Source organism: Oncorhynchus masou, chromosome 19 (genome assembly GCF_036934945.1).
Source record: "Oncorhynchus masou masou isolate Uvic2021 chromosome 19, UVic_Omas_1.1, whole genome shotgun sequence".
In the NCBI taxonomy this organism is placed as follows: domain Eukaryota; kingdom Metazoa; phylum Chordata; class Actinopteri; order Salmoniformes; family Salmonidae; genus Oncorhynchus; species Oncorhynchus masou.
This window is the reverse complement of record NC_088230.1, coordinates 23,613,071-23,628,283: the sequence shown is the minus strand read 5'-3', so window position 1 is coordinate 23,628,283 and position 15,213 is coordinate 23,613,071. Positions and strand designations below refer to the sequence as shown.

General features: G+C 40.9%; 1 protein-coding gene across 15 annotated transcripts in view; it reads right to left on the bottom strand.

The window, feature by feature from the left end:
* The window catches only part of LOC135506026 (receptor-type tyrosine-protein phosphatase kappa-like), a 168,808-nt gene that overhangs the window by 112,813 nt on the left and 40,782 nt on the right, over window positions 1–15,213 (bottom strand). For all 15 annotated transcript variants that reach the window (XM_064925367.1, XM_064925370.1, XM_064925368.1 and 12 more), the window contains one exon: window positions 5,395–5,517. In XM_064925367.1, the coding sequence (XP_064781439.1) occupies window positions 5,395–5,517 (123 nt within the window). The remainder of the gene's footprint in view (window positions 1–5,394; window positions 5,518–15,213) is intronic.

The window sequence follows — 15,213 nt, the reverse complement described above, 5'->3', positions numbered from 1 at the left end:
CCAGGCAGTGTGTTTCTCATCAAGGTACAAAATAAACATGAGGCCTAAAAAAAACTTGTCTGTTTCTCTCTCATGCGTCAGCAAGCTGTCAGAGGAAAAACTAAAGAAACGGCAACAGAGCTACAGTCAAAAGGTGTTGGCAATTCTATTTCGCAAAACTATGATTTTATTTATTTATTTCACTTTCCCACTAAAGCTCAAACAAAGGAAGTCCAAAGTTGAACAGAATCAATACTTTTTTCCTATTAAAAATCATTGGACTTTGTTCTGAGGGGGAAATAATTGTACAGCAATAATGAAAGTGGGACTAATGGAAATAATTTTCTTAACGGCGTTTGAAATCAGCATTGATTCATGTAGATTGAAAACAAACAAATTCACCACATTTCTTCTGTTTGTGCCTCCAATAAAACTTGAACATGATAGTTTGTCACCTCTGAATTACAGTCCAGTAAATATATTTTGTCTGATTTATGATTGATTCCACATTTGATGTCGGAAGAACCACTTCGGCCCCTTCGAATGACGTTTTTTACTTGAGGCAGGACATCCATGACAAACCAAGATCAAGTCATGTGTCTCAAAGGCGAAAATCTGTTAAACCAATCAATGACATCAGGGCCAGAACCCTTCTCAGGTGTATAAGCAGTGTTTCAGGATGCAGCTGGGTCCACTGTTAAACCAAGGCTGAAAACACCAGAAACCAGGCCTCCCCTCAACTGCTGCTTTACGACAGATTACAAACCTCCATTCTCTAAAAAGCAACAACCTGCAATTAAGATCAGTTGAGTACAGCGCTGCTCTGCCACAAAGCACTGGTTTCTCCATGGTGTGAGGGGAGGGAGTGCCACAGACTGGTGCTGTGGTGGTATTTCTCTGCAGAGCTCCAGAACATTGGATCTGATAAAGACTTTGGCCTGGGGAACAGGGGAAGGCCTCAGTCTACATCAACTCTGGACCAGATAAATTCAGCTGAAATATGGGATTCTCAAAAAGTAGAACAGAATACTGGTATCATCACAGCCCTAGAAATGGCACCGCAGCTTCCTGTAAATAGTCACTTTCAAAACTAAGGATTTCGGGGGTTTAAAAATACTTAGAAGTCTCCAAAGTTCTGCCACATGTCTTCAACAGGCACAACCACAGAGTTTAAAACTACAATGAAGAAAATAGGGGTAAAACAGACAATAGTACTCTACCAACAAAACAACGTGTACTACAGTATACTACCCAGTCAAAAAACCATTTCCCCAGCTAAGTGGAATCTTGTGTTGGCAGACTGTTTCTGTTCCAACGTCCAACTGTAAACTGTAAAAATCCTACTTATTTTCCATCCTTCTATCCAATTTTGCTGTTATATCAGTGTTCATGCAGAGATGAGTTTTGTCCGGGAAAGCTTAGAAAAAACAATCCAAGAAAGACTAAATGGGAAGAATATCATTGCTAGATTTAGACAAACAATACAACCTCAAATTGAATATACAGTACCTTGTGAAAGTATTCGGCCCCCTTGAACTTTGCGACCTTTTGCCACATTTCAGGCTTCAAACATAAAGATATAAAACTGTATTTTTTTGTGAAGAATCAACAACAAGTGGGACACAATCATGAAGTGGAACGACATTTATTGGATATTTCAAACTTATAACAAATCAAAAATTGAAAAATTGGGCGTGCAAAATTATTCAGCCCCTTTACTTTCAGTGCAGCAAACTCTCTCCAGAAGTTCAGTGAGGATCTCTGAATGATCCAATGTTGACCTAAATGACTAATGATGATAAATACAATCCACCTGTGTGTAATCAAGTCTCCGTATAAATGCACCTGCACTGTGATAGTCTCAGAGGTCCGTTAAAAGTGCAGAGAGCATCATGAAGAACAAGGAACACACCAGGCAGGTCCGAGATACTGCTGTGAAGAAGTTTAAAGCCGGATTTGGATACAAATAGATTTCCCAAGCTTTAAACATCCCAAGGAGCACTGTGCAAGCGATAATATTGAAATGGAAGGAGTATCAGACCACTGCAAATCTACCAAGACCTGGCCGTCCCTCTAAACTTTCAGCTCATACAAGGAGAAGACTGATCAGAGATGCAGCCAAGAGGCCCATGATCACTCTGGATGAACTGCAGAGATCTACAGCTGAGGTGGGAGACTCTGTCCATAGGACAACAATCAGTCGTATATTGCACAAATCTGGCCTTTATGGAAGAGTGGCAAGAAGAAAGCCATTTCTTAAAGATATCCATAAAAAGTGTTGTTTAAAGTTTGCCACAAGCCACCTGGGAGACACACCAAACATGTGGAAGAAGGTGATCTGGTCAGATGAAACCAAAATTGAACTTTTTGGCAACAATGCAAAACGTTATGTTTGGCGTAAAAGCAACACAGCTCATCACCCTGAACACACCATACCCACTGTCAAACATGGTGGTGGCAGCATCATGGTTTGGGCCTGCTTTTCTTCAGCAGGGACAGGGAAGATGGTTAAAATTGATGGGAAGATGGATGGAGCCAAATACAGGACCATTCTGGAAGAAAACCTGATGGAGTCTGCAAAAGACCTGAGACTGGGATGGAGATTTGTCTTCCAACAAGACAATGATCCAAAACATAAAGCAAAATCTACAATGGAATGGTTCAAAAATAAACATATCCAGGTGTTAGAATGGCCAAGTCAAAGTCTAGACCTGAATCCAATTGAGAATCTGTGGAAAGAACTGAAAACTGCTGTTCACAAATGCTCTCCGTCCAACCTCACTGAGCTTGAGCTGTTTTGCAAGGAGGAATGGGGAAAAAATTCAGTCTCTCGATGTGCAAAACTGATAGAGACATACCCCAAGCGACTTACAGCTGTAATCGCAGCAAAAGGTGGCGCTACAAAGTATTAACTTAAGGGGGCTGAATAATTTTGCACGCCCAATTTTTTAGTTTTTGATTTGTTGAAAAGGTTTGAAATATCCAATAAATGTCGTTACACTTCATGATTATGTCCCACTTGTTGTTGATTCTTCACAAAAAATACAATTTTATATCTTTATGTTTGAAGCCTGAAATGTGGCAAAAGGTCGCAAAGTTCAAGGGGGCCGAATACTTTCGCAAGGCACTGTAACATGGTATCATTTTATTTCCTATTACTTAATTAACAAGTACTCATCCAAAGGCGGAATATTAAATAAATATGTATTTTAGAGCAGGAAGAATTCAACTTCAATGTCAGGTATCAAGAGGATGAATGCCAGTCCACAAGATGGCTGTCACCGAACATGGCCTCAACCGCTGGCAGTACAGTCACGTGAGTTACAAAGGAAACAGAGATAAAAAATATTCAGCCAATTCAAACCATGCTTCTTTTATTTTTAAAAGGGATTCTACTCTAACAGTGCAAAAAAGCAGGTTTCACCTTGTAATAAACTGCCCTGCCTCACATTAGGGATGAGCCTGTATCGACAGGGGAGATGTAGGTCTACCCAGGAGCACCAGTACTCCGAGAGAGAGGCATGGGGTTCGACATAATGGTGCAGTCAGTGTTCTACACCCACTCAGCATCTCCAATGGGAGGCTAAATAGACCTACAGGGGCTGACACTGGCACAGGACTGAGCCAAGCCTGAGCCGAGCCTAACTGCGCCAGGGCCAAGCTATAAGCACAGCTCCAAATGAATATTGACCGAGGGAGTCTCAAGCATTTGTGGTATTCAGAGAGATAAGGACGGAAGGTTTCTCTCCTCATGGGAACTCCCTGTTGGGTTTGCTTTTCATCCTTCCTGGCTGAGAAAGTATGTTAAGCTACTTTATGATAAAGCTTATTTCATTTACGAGAGCTGGTTGCTAGCTGGAAAACATAGGAGGCTGATGAAATCATGCTGAAGCTCTGTTTGCATCGTTATGGGGGGGGGGGGGTCCTTCAGTCAACCTCATATCCTTTCACCTATTAATATAGAGGATCTCAGCTAGAGAACCCCCCACATTATTCTCAGGCAACCACAATGTGGTAATATTCTAGTTAGTCACTACATAGGTTTCTCTGAAGTAATTGATTATCCAGCACATTTACAAGGGGGGTTTACAAAAAGGTGAGGATTTTTTTTGCTAGCGAGATAATCATTCCACCTGCTTTAGTTCACGCTTGAAGTCATGATGAATGAAACAACGATTTTCTCTCATTATCACTGCTATGGCGAATTTTCAAACAAATCCGACAGGCCCGGTAATGGAACTAATTCCCATTGGAATGGAAGCCAACTCATGCCTCCTCTTTAGATTAAATGAACATCTGCTATAATGTTCGCTGCACCGTCTCTACCTGAGAAACTAGGTGATTAAACGTAACTGACATAGTTAAGCACCACAGAGGAACAAAGGAAAACTACTGTGTCATCCTCCAACAATGGTAGGACAAAGATCCTCAGAGCCAGAACTATCACTGTTAGACATGTTATATGCTATTGCTTTTTCCTCATGCCAACTTTTAACACTACAGTGACAAGTGCAATGGAGTTCTGTCCCATAATAAATTCCTCAAATGTCTTAACTGCGAGAGAAGTTTAACCAGATATTTCTGGTTTCCGGTCCAGTCGCATTGTAAAATGTGCCCAGCCATCATTTTTGGGCCAGACAAAGGCATATGACAGCCTTATTGTGGAACATTGTATATGGGACACAACCTTGTTCAGACAATCTGCTGATTACCTTCTCTGTTCCCTTGCATGATTAATTACCTTCGATCTTATTAATTGGGAATTTTTGCTGAAAGTGAAATGCTTTAATTTCCTATGCACATCATTCCTGTCTGAATGCAAGTGATTACGCTGTGGACAGGTGAATAGGCAAGGTCGCAGGGCCCATGCTCTCCACGTACTCACAACGCTGCCTTCCCTGATCTTATTTAAGAGCCTTCATTATTCCGTGTATGACAGTGTTCAAACCTAAATAGACATTTTGCTGCTGAGCACAAAGCTTTTCCTCTCTACCCGGGAAATTAAAATGAAATGAAATTTTCATTACAATTGTGAAAGGTTGGAATTAAGAATGCATTGTGAGAAGTAACAAAGACAGAGAAGACCAGAAGGCTCTGAGATTAATTTCCTTCCATCTATTCATTGTTTCACATTCCTTCCTTCTCTCCAAAAGGAGCTTCTCTCTGCTTCTCCCTCATTAGCTACACTTACTCTGGTCAGTTTACACATTAGCCAAACATTCTATACTTCCCTTGTTGGAAGCACTAAATAGAACACCCTGCACATTTAGCTGCAAATATGAGTCTAAAAAAACCTCTGATGGTTTTTCTACATAGCAGGTGTTGGGAACCTGGTGTTGTGGCCTTGGTCATGTTTGCCTAATGAACAAACAATATTCATTAGGTTTGTGGACATGGTGGCAGAGTTAGTCTCACCTTGAGGCAGTTCAGATGACAAGTATGGCACTTCCTGTGCGCTGACATGGGTCCAGTCAAAGTCGTCATAGGGATCCTGCTGGTAGTCACACTGGGCTGGGCCATCGTCAAATGTACAGCCACCTGGAAGGACATTTTTTTTTTAGTTAATTTACTTGGTTAACCCCATATTGCCGATTAATAACATTGTTAACTGTATTAATTTACAACAGCTGAGCCGAGTGGTACCTCTGAGCAGTGGATTGAAAAGGTACTCAATTGTTATACTTGAGTAAAAGTAAAGATACTTTAACAGAAAATGTCTCAAGTAAAAGAGAACATCACCCAGTAAAATAATAGAGTAAAAGTCTAAAAGTATTTGATTTTAAATATAATTAACTATTAAAAGTACATGTAGTTTATAAAATATACTTAAGTATCAAAAGTAAAATTAATTTTAATTATTATAATAATTTTTTTACCGATAGCCAGGGGCAGAGTCCAACACTCAGACATAATTTACAAACAAAGAATTTTTGTTTAGTGAGTCCGCCAGATCAGAGGCATTAGGGATGACCAGGGATGTTCTCTTTATAAGTGCATGAATTTGACCTTTTTCCTGTCTTGCTAAGCATTCAAAACGTAACGAGTACTTCAGGGAAAATGTATGGAGTAAAAAGTACATTATTTTCTTTAGGAATGTAGTGAAGTAAAAGTTGTCAAAAATGTAAATAGTAAACTATAGATACCCGAAAAAACGACTTAAGTAGTACTTTTTAAAAGTATTTTAACTTAAGTACTTTACAACACTGCCTCTGAGTACCAGGCAGTACAGGCCTATCCCCTTCCTTCCCAGATTGAGTCTCCTCTGTTGGGCAATTCAGCATGTGCTAAGATGTGAGTAAGCATGAGGAGGCCAGGCCGCCAGACAGCTCTGTCACACAGCTCTCTCCTTTTTGAGTTTCAGGCATAACTTGAAGCTAGTCATCTGTGAGGTGGTATGCAACAACAAAGGCCCTCCTGCATGCCCTGTCTGGAAGTCGACATGTCAGAGGCCCTGAGCCGAGCAGAGTGGAGAGGAGAGACAGGCCTCTAATGACTTTGACATGGGTGCCTGATACATGTAGCCAATTCCACCTGAGGTCACTGGTGGCTTATGGGAAGAGATACTCATTCCAAGTTCTCTAGATGAATCATAGCTAGTTGCCGGAGAAGAGAGAGAGGATTGTGTTCGGCGTTATTCTTCCTCAGAGTGTTCTAGCAAGCTATGAAACTGAACTGCCAGGTCTGTATTTAATGGTAAAAGTTGAACATGGGTAAGTGTAGGTTAAAATCCCAATGACCGGAAAGGTGCATATCAATGACCCGTACGTACCTCTCTGCTCATTACCAGGAGAGAGTTCTTCACAAATGGAAAAAGGTCACCCTATCTGGGTACAACCGCTGACCTTTCAAACCTCAGTGATGTCACACAGAAACATCACCATTTGCATTTTAATTCCAGGACAAAAACAGATGCTAATTAACACTGGCTAACAGAAGGTTATAGCTAAAATAAAATGATGTTCTAATTCCCACAGGAGGATGCACTGTGTTTACTAAGAAATCAGAACCTCAAATGAGGTTCTCATTTGAAACTCCAGTCAACTATACAGAGGAAACATCGAGCGGACACTCAGAATTGAAGTTAACATTGACTCTTTTATCTTTCCAAGGGTTAATTGAAGTGGTGTGGAATAAACCCACGACTAGGCTACATCTTAGCAATGAGAACAAATCAAAGCTAGAGTCACTTCCAGACAGGGCCTCCCTGGACATCATATCCTGAGTAATACAGGAATTTACCATTGGCAAAGAGGACAATCACATTACAGAATTAATAACATTATAATTTATCTGCAGATGATTGATGTCTGGAGATCAAAAATAATTTGTAACAGTATGCAAATCAAATGAATGGCTCTTTCAGATAAACGATTCGGTTCCCGACTTTCACCAAAAAGAGCCGTTCAAATAGAGGCGTACGTTCTCAAACGATCCATCACCAATGTTGCGCAGCTGCTCCTAAACTATGCTTGAAACTCCGGTTGTAACTGAATTTGTAAAACGATGATACTCGTACATTTGAAGGAGTAAATAAATAAAATGGTCGCAATGGAAAACAGGGACCCAACCCTTTTTTAACAAAGGCCCAAACTACTTTTAAAATACTTTTTCCAAAACTGCTTTCAAACGTGTTTTCCCACGATTGCATTAAGGATTGTTCTGCATTGACTGCTTGTCAGAATACATGTTTCCCTCCCTATCATAACTTGAATGTGCCTCGAAATGAATATTTCTCTCAGATAGAACACACAACAAGTCGACTAGGTAAATAGGTAAAATATTCTACTATGGGGTTGACCGATTTTGTTTTAATAACATTATATGCTAAAAATAATAGCACTGGAAAATTATATCCTGAGTGATGGAGTAAAGGCTTTGAATTACTTAACAGCAGCTACAGTAGGTTACACACAGCTGTCTGAATTGAGCGCCACGGCTCATTATAGGCTATTTAATTCCTTTCATCTGTACATCGGCCTGTCAGCAACAATCATGCATGTCAGTTCAGTGCACACAGCGTAACAGATTAAATCAAATTTGGGAATATTTACTGAACAAAAATATAAACACAACACGTACAGTGTTGGTCCCATGTTTCATGAGCTGAAATAAAAGATCCCAGAAATGTTCCATATGCACAAATAACTTATTGCTCTAAAATGTTGTGCACCAATTGATTTCATCCCTGTTAGTGAGCATTTAATTATTTGTAAAGATAATCCATCCACCTGACAGATGTGGTATATCATGAATCATGATCATTACATAGGTGAACCTTGTGCTGGGGATAATAAAAGTTCACTCTAAAATGTGCAATTTTGTCACACAACACAATGCCACTGATGTCTCAAGTTGAAGGAGCGTGCAATTGGCATGAATCTACTTTATGAGAGTACTATACGTTATAGTGAGTTTGAATAATCCATGAAGAGTAGAGGGTCTGTTGGATGTATGGCACTGAGGGACTAATGTGTGTGAAAGTGTCTGCCCACACACACAGGCAGCAGAGCCACCCTCCAGCCCACGTCTTAGCAAACACCTTCTCCTCTCTCTCAGTGTTCTGCCAGTAAAACCAGTGTGCCACCCCACCACACAATCTGCAAGCACACCACACACACACACACACACACACACACACACACACACAGCCATCTGACAGTCTCTGGCACCTGAGCACTGTGCATCTCTGGCCAGGCTATTCTGGTAGACTTGCAAGCATTTATAATCTATGTCTGGAGTCGTGTTCTGGTCTTCTATTTAATTTACTGACACGAAACTAAAAACTTTAGGATATCAATATAAACCCTCCATGTGTTGACAAAACAGAGTTTGGACCATTGATTAACAAAGCCCAGGTAGACGCTAGTCATCATTGAGGGTACATTTAAGCCTCAATGACAGTCACCTGCTGCTCGCTCTGCATTCCTTACAAGCTGACTACACCGCTCGCGTCACGTGCGCAAGCTTTGCAAAATAAATTTAGAAATCTACATTATTCAATTATTGCACCGACACTGCTCGCGCACGCCAATTTGCCAAGGGCTAAATTACAAGTCAGTTCTATTTGTGACGCAGATCGCGCTGCAAGTCCTGCCTCTCCCATCTCCTCATTGGTTTATAGAAGCAGGTACCCATGTGCCATCTCCTCATTGGTTATACCCACGTGGGTGACTGAAAGACGAACGAGGTCAGTGGCGGTAATGCACCTAATGTATGAAAGTGGCCAATCGCGATATAAAGTCATGAAAAGAAAATGCCTAGAAGGAGGAGAGATGACTAGAAATTATTTGGTTGACCGTTTTATGTGTGGATTAATTGTCGGAGTAGAGGACCTTGTGCAACTCAATGTTTATATCCCAGGACAAATTAGCAAGCAACAGCAAGCTTGCTAAATAGGAAAAATTGCTAAATTGCCATAAATGTATGCTTTTCGACCTGTCAACAAATTAATGTAATTGGTTCAGAGTCGGTTTTGACATTTTAACCTGCGTGTCGTGATCGCGTTTGGTGTGGGTGGAGAAAATACATTTATGCATGATGGCGCACGCGCACAGCCGACTTGGGTTCCGTGTTATGCAAACATACATCACAAGTCAGTGGTGTTATAATTGTATCACATCACAGATCATTGGTGCTATAATTGCCTCAAATCACAGGACAGTGGTGGTATAATTGCATCAAATCACAGGACAGTGGTGTTATAATTGCATCAAATCACAAGACAGTGGTGTTATAATTGCATTAATAGCTGCAGAACAACTAGCTGCTTTTAAATGAGTTGTAAATCCCCTCTGTCTTCTGCAAGGACAGCAACGAGATGATTTGCACACTAATCTGAGGACTCAAATTTGGAAGTCTGCTAATGAAATAATAGTATGGGCTTCATTTACATAATAAAATAATTATTGTGGCTGATAAACCTCAAGAGCGAACAATGTTGATAAAAAGGGGGTTAACAGCTCTATCACAACGCATGCATAAAATATACTGTAGCCGCTTGACACCGTTTGTGTGAGGGATATAGGGACAAACTGCTGGCAGTTATTGGGCAATGTAATACAAGCCTCATTCTTGGGAATAAATATTTATGACCATTAAAGGGACTAAGTTAATGCAGGGTTCAGCCAAACATTCAACGCACTGAGAACGTTAAAAGTCTAAAAAAAGCAACAGCAACCTTGGCCCGAATACGTTGATAATAGTTCATGTCTTGCATTTGCACTGTAGACAACCTGGGCAAATGATTTCTCTTTATCATAGGGACGAGACCCAATGCTCTCCCACTCAGACACAACAATTTGTCTGCATTTTAGCTCTGAGAAGTAAATAAGTGGCATAGCATCTTCTCCACAAGCAAGTGCACTTTAAATAACACATATGCAACCTTTGTAGAGCTCCAAGGTATGCCCATGTATGATATTAAATACTTTCATAACTGTCTAGACCAGAGAGAGACACAGCAGGATAACACACGCTAAAAATCGTTGTGTTGTTGTGGTCAGGGATTATTCAACCATGGCTATAGAACACAATAACTGTATGAAGATAGAAAAACTACAATTAATAGAATTCAAGTCAATGTGCTCAAAGTGCAGAAACCAATACATTTAGACAAAACCTAGACATTCATATAGCCTACTAAAAACATTACAAAATCTATTTTTTAATAAAGCCAACTAATAGTGTGGAACACGAAAAGGAAAAAATAATAATCTGTTGAACTACACTGAACAAAAATATAAACGATATGAATCTGTTGGTCACAGATATGTTTAAAAAAAAGTATGGGCGTGGATCAGAAAACTAGTCAGTATCTGGTTTGACCTCCATTTGTCTCATGCAGCGCAACACATCTCCTTCACATACAGTTGATCAGACTGTTGATTGTGGCCTGTGGAATGTTGTCCCACTCTTCAATGGCTGTGCGAAGTTGCTGGATATTGGCCGTGTATTATCATGCTGAAACACGAGGTGATGGTGGCAGATGGATGGCACGGCAATGGGCCTCAGGATCTCGTCACATTATCTCTGTGCATTCAAATTGCCATCAATAAAATGCAATTGTGTTCATTGTCCTTAGCTTATTCCTGCCCATACCGTAACCCCTCCGCCACCATGGGGCACTCTGTTCACAACGTTGACATCAGCAAATTGCTTGCCCACACGACACCATATACACGGTCTACCATCTACCCGGTACAGTTGAAACCGGGATTAATCCGTAAAGAGCACACTTCTCTAGCATGTTTGTGAACATCGAAGGTGAGCACTTGCCCACTGAAGTCGGTTACGACGCCGAACTACAGTCAGGTCAAGACCCTTGTGAGGATGAAGAGCACCCAGATGAGCTTCACTTAGACGGTTTCTCACAGTTTGTGCAGAAATTCTTTGGTTGTGCAAACCCACAGTTTTATCAGCTGTCTGGGTGGTTGGGCTCAGATGATCCCGCAGATGAAGCCGGATGTGGAGGTCTTGGGCTGACGCGGTTACACGTGGCCTGCGGTTGTGAGACTGGTGGGACATACTGCCAAATTCTCTAAAACGAAGTTGGAGGCATCTTATGGTAGAGAAATTAACATTACGTTCTCTGGAAACAGCTTTGGTGGACATTCCTGCAGTCAGCATGCCAATTGCACAATCCCTCAAACCTTGAGACATCTGTGGCATGTTATCCCAGCACAAGGTGCACCTGTCTAATGATAATGCTGTTTAATCAGTTTCTTGATATGTTACACATGTCAGGTGAATGGATTATTTTGGCAAAGGAGAATTGCTCACTAACCGGGATGTAAACAAATTTGTGCACAACATTTGAGAGAAATAAGCTTTTTGTGCAGGACAGTATTATTGACAAATAATAAAATGCTCACTAACAGGGATGTAAAAAAATGGTAAACAACATTTGAGAGGGAATGCATATGGAACATTTCTGGGATCTTCATCTCATGATTTCATCTCATGAAACATGGGACCAACACTTTACATGTTGCGTTTATATTTTTGTTCAGTGTAAATTGAAAACATTAATTTTTATCTAGATAGGGGAAAACAAATCAGCTCTGAAATGTTCTACTGAATAATTGTCATAATGAGATTTAACAGGGTTAGTCATGGTAGAATATTTTGTCAGCTCCAACTACATCAAAGCCCTTTTAATCACATTGAGCATATTAAATATAGACACTAAAAAATATACTAATGTGATTGTATCACAAAGTGGGGTCAATATGCTGTCAACTGGACAATTGCAACATTCCAAAACAATTTTGACCTCCAACTTCACTGCTGTTTTCAACAAAACATAAATGACTACTGTGCCATAAAAACAGTGAAACGGTTTAGTCAACCTAGAAAAAAAAGTTGTAAACTGGACACAAATCAAACAGCATAATTTAAAAACACTCTCCAAAGCCCACTGTCTGACATTGAAAACACCAAAAGGACAGTATTTTTGATGAAATCCTGATGTATGACCTTGCTTTACATGAAAAAAGGTGAAATGGCTTAAAACGTGATACAAAGTTAAATGTTTCTGCCTCTACAAACATTACAGGCCCATTTACTTTATATTCTCTATCTGACCATTGCACCTCAGTGCACTGCGAGCGCAGAGTTGCCATCAAAACGATGGCCCAGATAAAGGCAGGGGGAGCAGAGCACACCTCAACTCACTTTTGTTAAACAAGAGTATGACATTGGCAAGAATTCAATTACGTGGGCCCCAAGATGAGGGAGGAATTCTACGCCACTGCCCTGCAAAGCCCAATTCAAACCCATGAATGAAACATGAGTTTGTCAAAATATTTGTGTCCCAGTTTCCTTTTGGCCTTTTCCTCCTCTGTGGCCCTGTGATGATGCATTAACCACGATGCTTCACCCTCCGTTTCAGCTGAATCGGGAGATTTCATTCACTGTAAACATGGCGCCTGTTTGAATCCCAACTAATGACCACCCCTACGATTCATCCTGCGTTCTGACACACATAACTTTGCACCCTGTTCAAAATGTCATGAATTTAATACAAATCTGCTTCTACTTAAAAACATCCATGGCATATGGCTTCTCCCGGTTAATGATGAGTGGGATATGGCCTGGGCCTTTTGGGCCACCATTGAGTCTAACTCAGTTCTACCTACGGTTGTCACTAGTTACTACAAAATTGGCTATATCGTATGTATGAAATGTATGAAAACAAACATTTGGTCTAAATTTAAGGTTAGGTATAAGGTAAGGTTTAAAATCAGATTTTAAGAAGAGAAATAAGGCGGGGTTTCTGACTTTGTGGCAACTACTGACGACCCAGTTCTACCTGACAGAGTCAAGACCGCTGAGGGCTCACAGCTGTAGTTAACTCAGAAACTCCACAGTGGCCACTCTGCAGGGAGGCAATACAAACAGCCATGAAACCAACCTCTTCCGAAACTCTCCTACTGAGGATGGCTGGAGTCACTGATAGGTTCCAAAAGAAGTGCGAGGTCCCCTGAGAGGTGTGATGGCAGAGAAAGTCGCAAATCACACGACTTGGAAATTGAAAATAGGAGAGAGGGAGGGAGAGGGAGAGAGAAGCTCCCTGACTCAATTATTGTGAGTTAAAAGAAAACGGATTCTCTCAGGGGTTAGAAATGTGAATATATTCACAGTGGGCATTGGGGGGAACAGCTCACTTCCTCAGGACCCCTAAGCCAACTGACACAGAGAAGAACACTGTAGCAGTACAATAAGCAGCTGTAACTGGAGACCAACAGGCCCTCTGGAAGGATCTGGGTTTATGATGGCTTAACACAAAATCTGTTGGACTTAGACATTGGATCCATTTCTAATAACCTGTGTGCATGTTAGTCTTCCAGTTAAACATGATGTGTTTCTTGTGGGAGACATTTTAAAACTAAGCCAGATAAGATGACACAATATACAGTAAGTGTGGGGTTGCGGTTATCCTCTCTCCTAAAGTATAACCTTGTGATACAATACAAGATTCTACACGTGAAAGCCCACACTTATAAAAAAAGGAACTTCAACAGCAGCACACCTTATCAGGTACCATTTCTACATATTTTGGACATGATTGCAACAACTAAAGACTAGCCAAATCAGTCACCTCACATCTTTTAAAACAAAGCCACCGTCTCCCCAGTCCTTTTTTTGAATCCCTTCAGGTCCTGCAATGTTGCTTTATATACGTTGCTGTAAAAGGTATTATTCCCTTCAGTTAACCTGTCCCTCTCTAACACCTCTACCCCTATTATGCAGCCTGTTAATAAGAACAAAGGAAAGTGAAATGGCAGCAGCATATAATAATAGAGAAAGTGTGGGCTGCACTGTTCTCGTGTTCTTGGACACACATTGTGTGAATCCCTCTCTGCTCCTGGTTCAAATGCTCTGTAGTGACTTCCAACAAGCTTATCTAACAGATAGGGCTGCACCGTTTCTTTTTCGTGGGGAGACAATAAAGACAGAATTTTCGAGAAGCGCCAAATGTCAAGATTTGAATGTTAATAAAGATCTATGATATGGAGACAAGAACCTTTCCATAACCATTTGTCTGATGGCATAACCCCAGCACGTCTCCAGCCTCATCTTGCTCTTTGCAGCGGCTGTCTGACGCCTCAGTGCAAACAAATCCAAAACGCTCACTTGGAAATGCTAAAAGGGGCAAGTAGGGTCTCTCACATTGTGTATAAGACATGTACCTTCATTTCAGAGGTGTTTACATTAAAGAAAAAGCTTTCTGGAAAAAGGGGGCAAAATGATAGACCGTGATTTGGACTGGGATTGGCTATGATCTACCTTCACACAGCATCGCAAAGCTTTCAGAAGAGGAGTGTTTTCTTTACCAGGCCATTGTAACAGACACTATGTTTGAAATAGATCAGATGGATGGGGGAAAGTGCAAACAATCTAGTGTGGTCCAAATGTGCTGAGTTAAACAGCCCTCCACTGTTGTGAGGCGCACAACTGTAATCCCTGCCCTGCCCGGCAGACTGTTAGCCCATAATACTGGGTTGGGATATTAGCATGAACACCTAGCTACACAACAACCACAGTGAAAATGTCATGGTTTCCTGTGATGGGTATTAGGTTAAAATGCCACAATAAAATAGGCAAGACGGTGAAATTAGGGTGGCTGTTTTGAGGCCATTCCATGTGGAGTGAAGAGCGTTTTAACCTCTGACCAACCATGTTGATTCCTCAAGCTATTGTCAAGTAGATAATTACTGTGCCACTGCAAGCACC